Raw genomic sequence first — 15,806 nt, 5'->3', positions numbered from 1 at the left:
ACAATGACCAAGCCTCCTTGAAGCCTGGGGTTCAGGCTGAGCCATTCTAGGCCCTCTGGCCACTCCATACAATGGAGTTTGCAGCCTGCTTCAAAACCTGCCTCCTTCCTCTGGTTATATAAGAAGCGTGACTTTATAGGAAACCACCAAACTCTCTCCCAAGATATCTTTACCATTTTACATTCATACCAGCAACAAAAGAGAGTTCTAATTGTTCTACATACCTGTCAGAACTTGGTGTTTTCAGTTAAAATTTTTTGGGGGATCTAATTAAGTATCTAGTAGTATCTTATTTGTGGTTTTAACATGCATTTCCTTAAAGACTAATAGTTTTGGCCATCTTGTCATGTCCTTTTTTTCCCGCCCTATATTTTTGCAAAATGTCTGTTCAAATATTCAGTCCATTTTTATTTTCTTTTGTAGACAAAGTCTCCCACTGTTGGTCTAGCCAGAGTGCTATGGCATCATCCTAGCTTACCACAGCCTCAAACATCTGGATTTAAGCAATCCTTTTGCCTCAGCCACCCAGCTAATTCTTCTATTTTTTGTAGTGATGGGTCTCACTATGTTGCACAGGCTGGTCTTGAATTCCTGGCCTCCAGTGATCCTCCTGCCTCAGCTTTCCAAAGTGCTAGGATTATAGGCATGAGCCACTGTGCCCAGCCTACTTAGCACATTTTTGTTTTGTTTTGTTTTGTTTTGTAGAGACAGAGTCTCACTTTATGGCCCTTGGTAGAGTGCCATGGCATCACACAGCTCACAGCAACCTCCAACTCCTGGGCTTAAGCGATTCTCTTGCCTCAGCCTCCCGAGTAGCTGGGACTACAGGGCCCACCACAACGCCCAGCTATTTTTTTTGTTTTTTGGTTGCAGTTCAGCCCGGGCCGGGTTTGAACCCTCCGCCCTTGGTATATGGGGCTGGCGCCTTACCGACTGAGCCACAGGCACCGTCCACATTTTTGTTTTTTAAATAGGGGTGTTTTCTTTTTGAGTTATGAGTTCTTTATCTAGAAATTTATATTTTTCTCCCACTTTGAGGTGTACCTTTATGTTTTCTTATTTATTATTATTATTATTATTTGCAGTTTTTGGCCGGGGCTGGGCTTGAACCCGCCACTTCCAGCCTATGGGGCCGGCGCCCTACTCCTTTGAGCCACAGGCATCGCCCTGTTTTCTTATTTATTATTATTTTTTCTAGAGACGGAGCACCCTATGTTGCCCAGGCTGCTCTTGAACTCCTGGGGGCTCACGTGCTCATCCTGCTTGGCTTCTCAAAGTACTGGGATTACAGGTATGAACTCTCACACCTGGCCTGTGTTTCCTTAAAGGTGTTTTTAGAAGACCAGAAGCTACTGTCTTATGAGATCCAATAATGCAATTACAGGCGTATTTGATTTTTATCATCCCGTATTTCCATGTACTTTGTAACGAGATGGTGTTTGCAGGCCATTTAGTCCCTAGTATTGCTGGGGACTATCTTACTGCCCTTCCAGACCCCCTCCCCAGCCCCGGGTGCACCACTACTCTGAGAGATGGAGTACAGTGTGTGGGTTCAGCACCAGGGACCGTGCCCAGTGCTACCACGTGCTGACTGTATGAGGCCTTCCTTCTTTTTTTTTTTTTTTTTTTTGCAGTTTTTGGCTAGGGCTGGGTTTGAACCCGCTACCTCCAGCATATGGGGCTGGTGCCCTACTCCTTTGAGCTACAGGCGTCGCCCCTCCTTCTTCTTTTTTAATATTGTGAGAAGTCAGATACCCCATCTCCTGGTTTTCCTTCTCATTTCAATTTTTTTTGCTGCCAAGTCTAGTCATAATCTTCCCTTCTCTTGGACCTTCCACTGGGTCAGCCTGAATAAGAATTAGGGGAAGGGTGCTCAGGGATAAGGGGAGACCCTGCCTCCATTTCCCATGGTCTGTGGGGCTACTTACACATTACATGTCTTCCTGATGGGCTGAATACCTGGGAGGTGAATAATCAGATGTCACGGACTTAAGCACAGACAAGACAACAGCAAGGCCTCCTAACAAAAGCTACATTTTAGGCCTTGGCTCTAACCCCACCCTCAATTCCTCCAAGAAGACTTCCTAAAAACTGAGTCTTGGGAGAGGAAAGGGATGCTCCATGGATGACAAAGATTGGTAGTCAATTGGTAATGGCTACTTGGATCTTTGTGCTGAGATGGCATCACTGAGGTTCAGGGTGCTGCGATTGATTAATGACGCCTGCAAAGGCCTGGGGTTAGGCAGTAATAGCATGTTCCATGTGTTTACTTATCTCTAGAGTATCCACTTGAAGCAGGCCATACCTTCTTGCCTTAGAAAGCCTTGGACCTTCCTGAATCCAAAGACAAAGACGACAGGAGGGAACTTGAAAAATCCAGCTACCCTAACTTGACAAGAGTTTATGACTGTCTCACTTGATCTAGCAGCTTTTATATCATGCCTGGTTTGTTGGGGGTCATGTTGAGGATGAAGCGTTATCCTCTCCTGGTGTTTCCATGGGGCAGGGGCTTCTTCTTTTTTCCCTTCTTTCTCCCCAGGGAACAATTTGATTAGGTAGCACTGGATATTCACTGGGCTTGCCACCCACCCCAATAAGAGGTGTCCTTGCTCATGGGCAGCTCATTTTTGCCCTCTTCAGTGTGGCGAGCACCCTGGGCAGGGCCAGCGCCTGCCTTTCAGAGACAGGTCTGCCAGTGCACGCAGCTGCTCAAGTGTACGTGCAGACTGCTTGGCAAACCCATGCAAGCACCCTGAGCATGGGGCCCACAGGTCAGATCCAGGGCAGGTGAGAGCCTTCATCATTCATCACAGGCTCAGGCTCGAACCAAGGTCTCTATTCTGACCCTTACCAGAGACCTGCCTTCAGGGTTGGAGGGTGCCTTCTGATCCTCATCTGTCCTTGTGCTCCAAAGCAGAGGAGATGAGAGTGGTTAGACACCCCTCCCCCGGGACCCCTAACACACATCAAAGGATGCAGCCTTAAGCACATAGGAGGCCATTTCAAATCCATTTCTGAGAGGACAAATGTGTAATTCAAAAAACATCTTCGAATATACAAAAGATAAAAATGAAGCCTCAAAAAATTCACACTAAGAAAGCTTACATCACAGCAGCGGCACAAGTTGTTACGTGTGGGACACTCACCAGCTGCCACCCTCAGATCAGGTCCTGAACTCTCCAGAGCCCTCTCCCCGCTCCCGCTCCCGCTCCTGGGAAGTGGTGCTCGTGAATCCCAGACAGTAAGCCCAGAGCTGCTGGCTGGTGTTCTGTCTGTCCCTCCTGGTGCTGTGTCTGGGACGCGGGAAGCATGCCTGAGGGCTTCTGTCTCTGGGCCTGCGATGCTGCTTAAGGCCTAAGGACTTTTTAGGCCTTCTGGGGGGGGGGGGAGCATCCAGTTCACCAGAGGGCACTGCTGCCGGGCTGTCTGGGGGCGGCTCTGTGTCCCTGCTTTTCCAGTCCACTTTGTTCTCCTCATCCTCTGGTTTCTGCCTCTCTCTCCCCTCCTTCCTCCCACTCTCTCCCTTTCACAGGCTCCCCATCTCCCTGTCTCTTCTGTCTATGCCACCTCCGTCTCTGCCTTTTTCCACTTTCCTACCTGGGTCTGCCTCCGAGCCTACCCCTAGTAAAGGGCAAGAGGGCACAGTTGGATCCTGGCCAAGGCTTCCCCAGGGATGACGCAGTCCTCGAGCTTGGCCCCTTGGGGTGAGACAGTTTGTGTCCTTGGGAGGGGGAGGTGCTTGGGCTGTCTTAACTGCCTGCAGAGGAAGCTCTGGGCTCAGGGGATGGGTGTTTCCAAGGACTCGGTCAGGAGCAGATTTATCAGGGCCTCTGGCCTTGCAGGAGCCAGACTGAGCTGGGCCAGCCCCAGCCTACCCCAGGGCCTCACCCACACACCAGAGGTAGCTCATTTATTACACAGAGGGTTGCAGGAAGGGCTGGGAGACTGGGGTGCTGGGTTGGGCAGGGAGGTATGGCATCCAGGCTGGGGCCCAGCATGCTCGGTGGCCACCAGGGTGGTATCACTTCTTAGAGGTTTGTCTCTTCCAGTTGATGCTCCTTCTACTGCCCCTCCGGGTTTTGTTGACAGGATGCTGTTCCTCTTCAGGCTCTTTCCCCCTAATATCAAAAGAGAAAGAAGCTGCTGGGGAGTGGGTGGGAAGGGCTGGCTTGCACAGTGCCCAGGGCCTGGGCTGGCCAACTGAGGTGTGTGCGGCCCCTCCCTTGCACAGGCGAGTCTGTCTGGGTCCTGGTGGCACCTGTGACCTTTCTATATGCTCCCAGTTTAGCTTTCTTATCTTCATGAGAAATGTGAGGTTTCTAGGCCTTGCAGAACACAATTCATTTCCATTACCATCAGCGAGTCTGTGACCACCAGTGAGTTGGTGGACTTTGGATAGGTAGGGACTTGCTACAGCAAGTCCCTTGTAGGGAGACAGCAGGACGGCCTCCACCCTTCTTAGACCGACTGTTCGGGGCTGTTGGGTTTTGCTACAAAGTCTGCAAAAGGCCAGACCACTGCCAGCAGCCCCAGGGAGCCACTGCTATGCCCAGCTGGACGGTGGGTTGACAAAATAGGCCCGATGTCAGGGGATAGTGAAGATGACCCGTGCCTGGGGAGAAGTGACTCGCACAAGGTCACATAGCCACAGGGTGGCCTCGGTGGGACCAGGGGCACTGCTGTGAGCCATGCCCGTTCTGCCAGCCCCCGGGAATGTGACCACCTACTTCTTCTCAGCTTCAGGAGAATATTCCTTCTCCACCTTGTCTCCCAGGGCCAGTGAAGAGAAGCTTCCTTGGGCGTCTTCTGATGTGGCTCTCTTGACTGCTTCAGAGTCGGCCAGGCTTGGGATGGAGGCTGACATGCTGCAAGGGAGGCAGGGTGAAGAGGGATGTGCTCAGCAGGGACAGAGCCAGAGGGGCCCAGGCATGCCTGACAGTGTCCCTTCACTGTTTCGGCTCCTAGAGACACAAGGGCGCAAGAACATCTTCTTCCGAGGGTGGGAAAGGGAGAACCTAACCACCTTGGGGACACAGGGTGCTACTGTAGGCCAGCTTCCCTGTTTGGGGCTGGATTTGCCCTGACTCACATGTCAGCTATACGTATGTGTCGGATGCTGAGCATAGGAAATGCCTGCAGCAGGGTGGGAATGCTCAGTAAAGCCAGGGAGGAGGATGGCAGGAGGCAAGGAAGGCGTCGCATGTGGTGTTGTGGGCTGAATGTGTCCCCTCAGATTCACCTGTTTAAGTCTAAACCCCAGGACTCCAGCATGTAGCTGATTTGGAAATAGGGTCCTTGCAGATGTGCTTAGTTAAGATGAGGTCATACTGGAACCCCTTGATGGGTATCCTTGTAGGAAGGGGAAATTTGGACAGAGACATGCACACAGGAAGAGTACCGCGTGAAGATCACAGTTCTGCTGCCACAAACCAAGGCACTACAGAAGTGAGGTGAGAGGCCTGGAGCAGATCTGTCCCTGGCGCCATCAGAGCATGTGCCCCATTTCCAAATTTTGATCTCAAACTCTGGTCTCTAGAACTGAAATCATTTCTGTTGTTCAAGCCACTCGGTCTAAGGTACCTTGTGACTTTGGGCTATTATCATAGCCTGGGTGGCTTGTAACAGTAGAAATTTCTCACGGTTCTGGAAATTGGGGAGTTCATAATCAAGGTACTGGCAGATCCAGCTTCTGGGAAGGGCCCCTGGATTGCAGGCGGCATCTTCTCTGATCTCACACAGGGAGGGAGGGTGAGGGAGCTCTCTGGGGCCTCTCCTATACTGTGGCATCTCTGGTTGGTGTTGGGTGCTTGGAGGGTTCAGGGGAAAAGGCTCAGAAAGAAGCCTGGTCCCTAACCCCAATATTTCATTCATTCATTCAGCCATTCCTACAAGTATTTACTGAGCACCTCTGCCCTAACCTAGGCTCTAAGATTAAATGCACACACCAGTCCCCAAGCTTACAGCCAGCCCCTTAGTCCTGACAATCTGAACCCACCCTCTACCCCAGGCACTGGCCTCCCGCACTGTTCCCTCTGCTCTAGCCTTACCCTATCTCACCCTGTGTACCCCCTGCTGCCTGAGAGCTGCTCCTCCTCCATCTGGCCTTGTCTTCCCTACTAAAACCTGTCTGGACTCCTTGGCATCCTGCAGGGGTAAGCCCCAGCGGTCAGAGTTTGGCCCCAAACTACCAGCATGTTTTTCTAATAGTCCCTCCTGGCAGCTCTCCTGGTCACAGGTCCCCGCAGCATGCCGTGCCCCTGCCTGTCCGAGCCCTGCCTAGAGTGCCTTTTCTCTTTCCTTCTCTGCTAGGTCTTCTACTCAGTCTTCAAGGCCAGCCTCCCATGCCACCTCCTCTGCGAAGCCCTCCGAGCTCTGGAAGGAGGGGAGATTTCCTCCCCCGTTCTCTTTTCTCACACCTCTGCCTCCGGGATTATTATGGTGCACAGCTCACAGCAGCCCTGTGAGCCTGCCCTGCAATCACCTGGGGTGGGATCTGTTCTCAGCTCCTACTGAGCTTAGTGAACGAACAAATGAACCAAATGATGGGGGACATCAGAGGACCACGAACTGGCCACTAGGCTAGTGGGGCTATTTAGCCATGCTCCTGGGGTGACTGGAAGGCTCCTGTCCCTCCCTGCTGACACTGGCCAGGTGCTTCCTTGGAAGGATGATCAAGAGATTGACACTGAGACCATCCATGGTCAGGGATAAGCAAAGACCATTGAGGGGTGTGTAACAGACCAGTCCTTCTAGCACTTTCAAAGCCTTTGTAATTTGACTCAGTGAAAAGGAAAGTGTCAGCAAGAACTGGCATTTATCAGACGAGGAGCCCACCTCCCCACGGCATTGAGGCCCCATCCAAGCCTACTTCAGGAAGGAAACTGCTTTCCACTCAGCCCCATTCAGGCCCCCAGTCCAGGACAGAGGTGCTTTAACACCATCATGTACTAGGTTTATGACATCCTGCTTAGCTCAAATCCAGTCCGTGCCAGATTCATGAGTCTAAAGCCTCTACCCTTAGCTCAAGAACCTTCGATGATCCCCCATTGCCTGTGGGATCAAGTCACAAAAGCCCTTTTGCCTCCTACTCAGCACTTGTTTATCCTTCAGAGGGGGCTTCCTCGGGCTGGGGGGTACTGGCATCCCTCAGAGCGGTATCTTTTCCTAGCACCACCCCTGGAGAGGTCCTGACAGGTGCAGCTGACAGAGCGTGGGCCCCAGCACAGTGGATAGGAGGAGAGACCTGGTCTCCTGATCCTGTACCTTCACCCCTCCTCTGCCTCTTCCAAGGTGGGCAAGAGGTAGGGGGGGCTAACCAGTGGCCCAGCTGTGAAGAGTTTTCCCTCACATCTGGATAGCACTTTACAGCTTACAAAGCATTTTGAGGATCACAGTGGCTGTGTCTTTAATGGGTCACATCCCTGTTTGTAGGCTGGTCTGCATTGCACAAAGCACTCAGCAGTGTATAAGGCACTTTGTTCTTAACAGAGTATCATGTGTTTTAGGAAGTGCTTTGCAGGTGGAAAGTAAATTGCAGTTTGTAGAGCACTTTAGAGTCTCTGCAGCTTACAGAGCACCCTGCTGTCATGAAGACCCGGCTGGTGAGGGCACACAGGAGTTTATAAGATGCTCTCTAGTTTGCAGGGCACACAGTGGCCTCCGAAGCCCTTTGTGATTTATGGGCCATGTGACTTTGTCTTTTAAAGATTTCACGACAGTTTGCAAAACTAGTCCTCTGGACATTACAGTTTACATAGGGCTGTGCAGTTTATTTACTTTGTCATTAGTGAGTGCAGTCATCAGTGATAGCCTGTGACCCCCTCAGCTCACTCCTATCAGAATGCTCCAGAGAGAATTGAGCCTCCATCCCATCGGGAGATGACCAAGGCCCAGCAAGGCTGAGGCTTGGTGCGTGGTGCATCCTGGGCACGCTGCCTCTCTGGGGCACATCCCTGCCCTTCCTGGGCCTTGGTTCCCCTCCTCTGATGTGAGCACATTGTCCCGGGGGCTCCTAACTCAGGGCCCTGGGGAGGGTTTTCTGTAGGAAGCTCATCTGCCAGATGCGCACTCTTCTGACAGCTGGGCGTGGAGCCCACAACATTACTCTTCTTGCCCTGCTGCACCATGCCAGGCCCTATGGACAGCACTGCGAAGGGTCATCACTGCATGCCTCCACCCCACACACTCGCGAAGGGCCTCGGACACCAGGCCCAGGGCATGCCCGGGGCTGTGATGGTGAACCAGGCACATTCCGACCCCTGGGACCTGACTAGCCGTCAAGGGAGACAGCCCACCAGTTAACACTGGGCCTAGGCAGATGGACAACAGCCTTTTGGAGGGTGTGACAATGGAGGGACAAAGCAAAGACTCTCAGTCTGGGCTGGTCTTGCCTCTCCACATCTTCCACAGAGCCAGAGCCACTGTCCCTAACGCAGCTGCCTAATCACTTTCCTCAAAGCCTCCCACAGTTCTGGCCGCACTCTGGAGGGAGGCAGTGCCCTGGCTGGGGGTCAGGACACCCTCATTGCCTCAGCTACCACAGAGCCCTGTCGTGAGAGTCCCCTTTTGGCTGCTGGCAGGCTGAACCTCCTCATGTTTCCAAGAGGGTCCGCGGCTCCCCTGCCTGGTCTGCCCTTCCTGCCCTGTCAGCCCCTCCCCATGTCACCACTCTGCCTAGTCCCTGTCCCTTTTGGACCGAGTCCCTACCGGAAAGTGAGCGCGGTGGGGCAGAGGCTCTCTTTTTCCAGGCACAGACCGGCAGGCACAGACCAACCTTGGGGCCTGCGAATAGTGAATAGGGAATGAATAGTGCATAGTGAATAGCGGATAGTGACCAGTGGACAGCAAATAGTGTGACCTCCCTAGGCTTCCATGACCCTGCTGAGGCAGGCCTGGGAGCATAGCAACTATCACGTGTGGGTGGAGGTGCTGTAGATGCACGAGGCTGCCACATCCTCAGGACAACCCTGTGCGTGCGGGGCTGTTCTTCCTGGACCAGCTACTGGCTGCCAGGAAGCTTTCTTGATGGTTTGGTGGCTTGGCCCCCATCTGGGGGCTCAGAGACTAGGCACCAGTAAGGACGAGCACTTGGCTTCCCCTGTCCCTACCTCCCTGCTGTGCTGGTGCCTGAGCCACAGGATGTTTGCAAAAGCCCCAGAGGGGAAGGCCCAGCAAGGAGAGGGGCCAAGCCAGGTGTGGACCCAGCACCCAGTAGGGTGGTCACTACCTGCTACATAAGGCAGGCACAGGTTAGGTGGGAAACAGGGGGCTCCCAGCCTTGCGCAGCTCAGGTCTCCAGGCCAGTATTGGTCCCCAACTGGGCGGCTGTTTCCAGAGCCTTCTTTGGGCCTTACCTTGGGGCAACTCACTCAGCCCAGTCCTGGGGGATCCAAAACAAGGACATGAACACTCCCCTTGAGGATGCACTGCCCACCCCATAGGCTCCTCCTCTTCACCTACCCCAGCTCAGCCTGCCTGCCCACGGAGGGCTCAGAGAAGCTCCTGGGTGGGCCCACGAGTGAGGAAGGAGGTTGCACGTGAGCACCCCAGGAAGCCTGGAGGGAGGGAATCATTCACCTTAGACTTCCAGGCTGTGGGACGGGGACAGAGACGGGCAGGTCTGTGTGGCAGGTGGGAGACTTCCTGGCAGCCGGTGCAGGGTGGGGAAGGTGGGGAGGGTGGGGCTTTAGAGGCCAGGCCAGCCCCTGCCCTGGGAGCTCAGCTCACCAGCTTGGGCGGGCAGCCCCCTTCCTCCTGCAATCGGCAGTGACCACTAGTACACAGCACCCCCAGCCCCTTTTTAATTGTGGTTGTAAAGCACATAACATAAAATTTACCATCTTAGCCGTTTTCAAGTACACACTCTGTAATTTTAAAGTATACAGTGTTAGGTATATTTGCGTGGCTACGCTGCAGAGCTCTGCTTCATCTCACAAGATGGGAACTCTGCCTGTGAAACCCCCGTCACCCAGCCCCTGGCCCCTGACTCCCACCTTTCTACTCTCTGTCTCTATGAATTTGGCTTCTCTGGGATGCTCTGTAAGTGGAGTCCCAGGGCATTTGTGTTTCTGTGACTGGCTTTTTTCACTCAGCATAATGTCCTCAGGTCCATCCACTCCCAGTGCTAGCGGAGTTTCCTTTCTTTTTAAGGCTGGCAAAAAAATCCTACAATGGGGTGGAGCCTGTGGCTCAAAGGAGTAGGGTGCGGGCCCCATATGCCAGAGGTAGTGGGTTCAAACCCAGCCCCGGCCAGTAACTGAAAAAAAAAAAAAAAAGAAATCCTACAATGTGGTTAGACCACTTTTCTTTAACCATCCATCCATTGATTTGTTTCTGCCTTTTGGCTACTGTGATTAGTGCTGCTAATGATGTTTCTGTGTTTTTCTTTCTTCTTTTCTTTTCTATTCTTTTTCTTTTCATAGCGGCCATCTTCATGGGTGTAGGTCATATCTGATTGTGGGTTTGGTTTGCATTTCTCTATAATTAAGATCATTCCTACTTTTTCATATGGATTCCCCAGTCTTTGGCTCAGCCAAGGTGATACAGTGCAGGTCATGGTCTTTCTCACCTCCATCCCCAGTATGAACATGAGGCTGAAGGAATGGTATGGACCTTTAGGCCGAAAAATCAATCTGGCCTTGGAGGGAGGAGCTTCCCACCACTGGAGGTGGGAGAAGTCACCTGGTAATCAGTGGATGCTTCCGGCTGTCAGCCAGCCCTTCCTCATACTGACCTGAACTCTGCCTCCCTGGGATGAAAATCAGCCCAAGGTGATCCTTCAGTAAACACTTCTGAAAGGGCTCTCAGGCACCAAGCCTAGGGATAAGCAGGGATGCAAAGAAGAGGCACATGCCACAGAGACACCTAGTGCTCCACCTGGCACGGTTTAATGCCTGCAGAGAGACATGTGGTCTCCTCCTCGGCCACTGCCTGCTCCTCTGTCCCTAGGTGGCCCAGCAGTCTGGCCTTGCTTGAGTCTGGGGCCCCCGAGCCTGCCACTATCCTCCCTGGGGAGTGGTCTTTGGCTGGACCTGCCCCTACCCTTCTGCGTTTGCCAGAAGCCAGTCCATGCACTAGGTGAGAGCCCACCCCAGCCTCAGCCAGAGCTCTTGGGCCTCAGTGGGGAGCCCTTCTTCTTGGTACCAGCCCTGCCCCTCCACAGTGACTTCACAGATGCCAGGCCAAGACTGAGGACCGTCTCTGTGGCCAGCTCCCCCAAAGACAGAAGGCTTGGGTGCCACTGTGCCTGGCTGGAGTTGGCTCCTGGCCCTGCCTCCCTGTGCTTATTCTGCTGACCAGTCGCTTCTCCCCACCTCCCTTCCTCCACAGGCTTTCCTAGAATCCTCCCTTTATGCTGGCACAGAAGTACACGGTGGGTAAGGAAGACGTGATTCCCACCAAGGGGCTGTGAAGGCTCCCGCTTCCTTGAGCTCTAAGTGCAAAGCTGTCAGACACAGATGACCCAGAGTTGAAACGGCAGCTCCAGGCTCAGTCCTTCCTTTGCTCTACACACCAATACTTTTGACTTCTAAGCCTGTTTTGCAGTGTGATGGTCAACCAGGCTAAGACTTCCACAGCCACTGAGGGTAAGCCTTTCAAACCCAAAGGCAAACATTTGTTTTTCCTCCCAAACCTTAGCAGCCGAGCATACCAGAACTTTGATTTTGTCAGCTTTCTCCCCTCGAGGGCACATGGTGTATGGACAGGCCATCCACAGATGTCTGCCCTCAGGCTGCCACTGGACCCCGCTCACTGAGAGCCCCTGCACAAGCTGCTACCTGAACCCCATGTGCCCACCTTATCTAAAAGGAAACTGTGAGCTTTCACCTGAAACTTTCTGGAATCCAGGTAATTGCGGCTACGAATCCAGTCACCCTGCTAGAAGAGGAGCTTGGAGGGTGGGGTGCTTTAAAAATACACCCACAAACTCTTTGACGCTCCTTCCCCTTTGGAAGGCGGAGTGTGAGTCCCCTCTCCGGAGTATGGGCTGTTGATGCAGCAGAGTGTGTGACGCTACCTGACTTACGAACTAAGTCACGAAAGGCAAGGCAGCTTCTATCTGGCCCTTTGTTAGGACTCCCATTCTTGGAACCCAGCCTCCGTGTTTGAGGAAGGCAAGGCCACTTGGAGCAGCCATGTGTGAGCATCCTGGCCGACAGCCCCGCTGGCCACTAGGCAGAGTAGTGAGGAGGCCTGTGAGCTGACTCAGCCCCAGCCAACTCCTGACTGCAACTGCTTTAGAGGCCCCCCACCACACAAGAACCATTCAGCTGAGCCCCGTCAGCTCTAGGACCACGAGAGAGAATGAAAAATGATGGCGTTGTTGTACACTGCATATCTTAAGGTGGTCTGCTTCACATAAAGAGATTACAGGAACTGTTGCTATGGCAATACTTTGATTCCACTCCCCTTTTCCTCCTCAGTACTCTCCAACCATTTCGGAGGAGTCCTGCTGGTTTGTAGTTTCGGGAATCTGCCGCTTTCCATTGTTAAGAACCTAGAGCACCCTGGCACGTATGTGTCCTGCTGTTGTGTGTGTGTGTGCCGCTTTGCGTTGTAAATCTAGTTTTCTGACTTCTTCCCCTACCATTCCTCAAAAATTGTTGAAAACTGTTGTACTCAGACCAGTAAGTCCTTTCAGAACCCTTGAATGTAATGAATTAGGAGACCAGAATTCACTTTAATAATAATGATGATGTCCCAAATGGCTGCAGTTAGTAGTCTATCAGTAAACGCTAGTGACATGCCAGCACCCCCAGGTATTGACTCCCCGGATCCCCACAGGCCAGTGCAGTGAGAACTACACTTAGGCACAGGGTGAGAGGTATGCACAGGCCACACAGCTGCTGGAGGGGGCCAGGCTCCTTTTACTGCCCCCTCGTGTCAGGCATAGGCAGCCCTTTCCTGTTCAAGAACCTCTTCCAGCCAAAGCCAAGTAAGAGCTACATCTCTTTGTAACTACCTTTTGGCATCCCTCACTGCCATGGTTTGGATGTTTGTGTTCCTCCAAAATTTACACTTTGCAATTCTCACCCTCCCCAGCCAGAGCAATGGTATTTAGAGGTGGAGTGTTTGGGAGGTGATCAGGTCATGAGGGGGGAGCCCTTGGGATTGGGATTAGTGCCTGTATAACAGGGACCCTAGAGAGCCACCTTGCCCCTCTCCCATGTGAGGACTAAGCAAGAAAGTGCTATCTACGGACCAAGAGGGTCTTCACAGGACACTGAATCTGCCAGTGCCCTGATCTTGGGCTTCCTAGCCTCTAGGACTGTGAGAAATAAATGTCTGCTGTTCACAGCCACCCAGGGCATGGTATTTTTGTACAGTGGCCTGAACAGACTAAGGTGTGCACGTCCCATCTTCCGACTGTTTCTGAAATGCCTTTGTGTGTGGTCTCTGGTTCCTTTCAGCAGCCTCAGCTCACCAGCGTGGCCCTGCCCATGGTGTCCTTTCCTGCCCTCTCCTCTCTGCCTCTGCTGCCTCTGTCTTTCTCCCTGGGATCATCCGCGAGCCTCAGGAGGTGGGGCCTCGGGTCCTCCTTCTCTGCACCTTCAGCATCTGCCCTTCCTAATGTCACAGGCTGCTCCCGATCCTGCCTTCTCCACTGAGGGCTCCAAGGTACTGGAGTCACTTGGCATTACCTCCATGGTGCCTCTTGGTGTGAGTGTCCCCCCAGCTTCAGCAGGGCCACGCAGTCACTCTGACAAGACACAGACTCAGCTCACCGGGGTGAGACTGGTATCAGGACTCCTAGAAAACCGAGGAGTGTCTGTGGCAGTCAGGGTGCCCAGACTCAGTGCTCTGAGGGCACAATCCCAGACAGCCCCAGGTCTGGTTTTAAATAACACTTTTCACTTGTTTCATCGTTTGCTTTACAGTCTACAAAGCTCTTTAACAATCCCACTTTTGTGCATTCCTCACAGCAGCCCCGTGAGATGGCAGATAGTATCCTTACCATAAAGACAAGTAACTGAGGGTCAGGGAAGCCGTTTGATGGACGCACAGCCTCGTCCTGGGACCCCTGACCTGCTAAGTCTCTCACTGCACCCTCCTGCCCAGGCATTCTAGAATCTGCTCAGGTTTCCTTAGTGTAACTTTCAGGAACTTCATAAAGCCCAGCCCCCTTCCTGGACTAGGCTGTATTCTTCTTGAGCCGAGAGACCTACCTTTGATCATCGTACAGGAGCTGCACCCAGGTGGTACTCAACAGATTGGCAACACCAGGGGCCTGGGACCACCCCACACATGCTCCTTGTTTTATGAGGCCCTACTGGCAAAGAAGCAGAAGCAGGGCTGGGCAGGCACACAGGCTGCCCGTGGAGTGCAGGGGAACAGACGTGGGTGTTGCTGGGGCTCCTGCTCACCAAACCCTGCTCTGCAGTATTCCTCCCACAGAAACTGCACTGTCCCAAAGAAACCAACACCTTGGCCTTGCTCGCTCCTCGCCTCCTGCTCTCATCCCTCCCCTGTCCCCCTGGAAAGCCCTCCTGCCACAGCTAGAGGGAGGGGAGGCCTCACTGCCCATCTCTGGCCCCCTCCCAGAGTCATCCCTTTGGCCCACTCGTCCCCCCAGTTCTCCTCCCACAACCTCCTTTCCTCCCCAAACCTTCTCTCCTTTTCTCCCAACACCTCCCCCATCCTGAATGTTTCCTGATTCACCTGAATTTGTAGTTGTCCGGCAGGAAGTAACCCATTTTGCAATCCTGTTGGGCTCGAAAGATCTGTTTCAGCAGATTCTGCTTGCTGAAGCCATAGCCATTCAAAACACGGCCCCCAAAGAGGAGTTTTCCCCCAGCAAACATCTGTTGACGGACAGGAAGGAAATAGGGTGGGAGAGGCCACTGCAGCTGATAGGATGGTACCACGGGCCTCTCCGAGCTTGTGCTGGAATGCAGGCCTTTGGTAGCTGGGGAAGGAGGAGTGAGGGGTGGCTGAGCCCTCTCTTGCTTAGGCCCCACCCCCAGGTCAGAGGGCAGCCATGATAGCCCAGCTTTTGTCCCAGATCAAACATCATTTCACACATAGGCTCCACTGACAGCTGGGCCAGAAAGGTGCCCGCCGCCCCCAGCTCTGCATGCACTGTTCAGCTCCTCTGTGGAATGGGAGCCCCTTGAGGGGAGGGCTCATGTACCCCACCCCCAACCTATAATTCAGTCCCCAACAAGTGGACACCAATCTAGATTTCCGTGTAAGGATATTTATCACAGCAATATTTGTGAAGGAAGCAAGAAAGGGAGGGAGAGAGATGGAGGGAAGAAAGACAGAAGGGAGGGAGGGAGGAGGGAGAAAAAGACGGGAGGGAAAAGGGAGAAAGGAAGGGAGGGAGGGAGGGAGAGAGAGAGTGGAAGAAAAGAAGGAAGAAAGGAAAGTAATCTACACGTCCAACAGATAAATAGAATGAGAGACTCTTAGGCAACTATTAAAAATTGGGTTTTACAAACTAAAGACATGAAAAAATGCTCAGGGTATTTAAATTTAACAAGAACTGTAAAGAGTTTATGTATAAAAAGACTGCAAAGGTCAGACACCAACGTGCACAGGAGTAGCCCTGGCAGGTATGTGTTTGTCGGATGAATAAATGAGACTCTGAGTAACACAATGACATGATTGTTTTCTACATTGTAATTTTCAAGTTTTCTGCAATGAACATGTGTAAGTTTTTGCAACTCACTGTTTTTATGCAAAACAACTCAAAAACAGATGAAGAGAATTTGATTCTCTGGGTTGAACATCACCCACCCCCGCAGTCTCCTGGGATGGGAACGTGTGGGGTGAGGCCGGGCTCCAGCCCTGCTCTGTATGCTGGG

At 52.7% G+C, this 15,806-nt stretch overlaps 1 protein-coding gene across 1 annotated transcript in view; it reads right to left on the bottom strand.

Moving 5' to 3' along the window:
- Positions 1-3,042: 3,042 nt before the first annotated feature.
- The window catches only part of C8H3orf20 (chromosome 8 C3orf20 homolog), an 85,357-nt gene continuing 72,593 nt past the window's right edge, over positions 3,043-15,806 (bottom strand). Inside the window, exons 13-15 of the mRNA XM_053599836.1 lie at positions 14,659-14,801; positions 4,728-4,865; positions 3,043-4,118 (exon numbers count right to left, since the gene is read on the bottom strand). Coding sequence (XP_053455811.1) covers positions 4,022-4,118; positions 4,728-4,865; positions 14,659-14,801 — 378 coding nt within the window. The 3' untranslated portion in view covers positions 3,043-4,021. The remainder of the gene's footprint in view (positions 4,119-4,727; positions 4,866-14,658; positions 14,802-15,806) is intronic.

The sequence above is a fragment of the Nycticebus coucang genome, chromosome 8 (assembly GCF_027406575.1).
Source record: "Nycticebus coucang isolate mNycCou1 chromosome 8, mNycCou1.pri, whole genome shotgun sequence".
Lineage (NCBI taxonomy): Eukaryota > Metazoa > Chordata > Mammalia > Primates > Lorisidae > Nycticebus > Nycticebus coucang.
The sequence above is the reverse complement of the archived record's forward strand: the minus strand, read 5'-3'. Positions and strand labels throughout refer to the sequence as shown.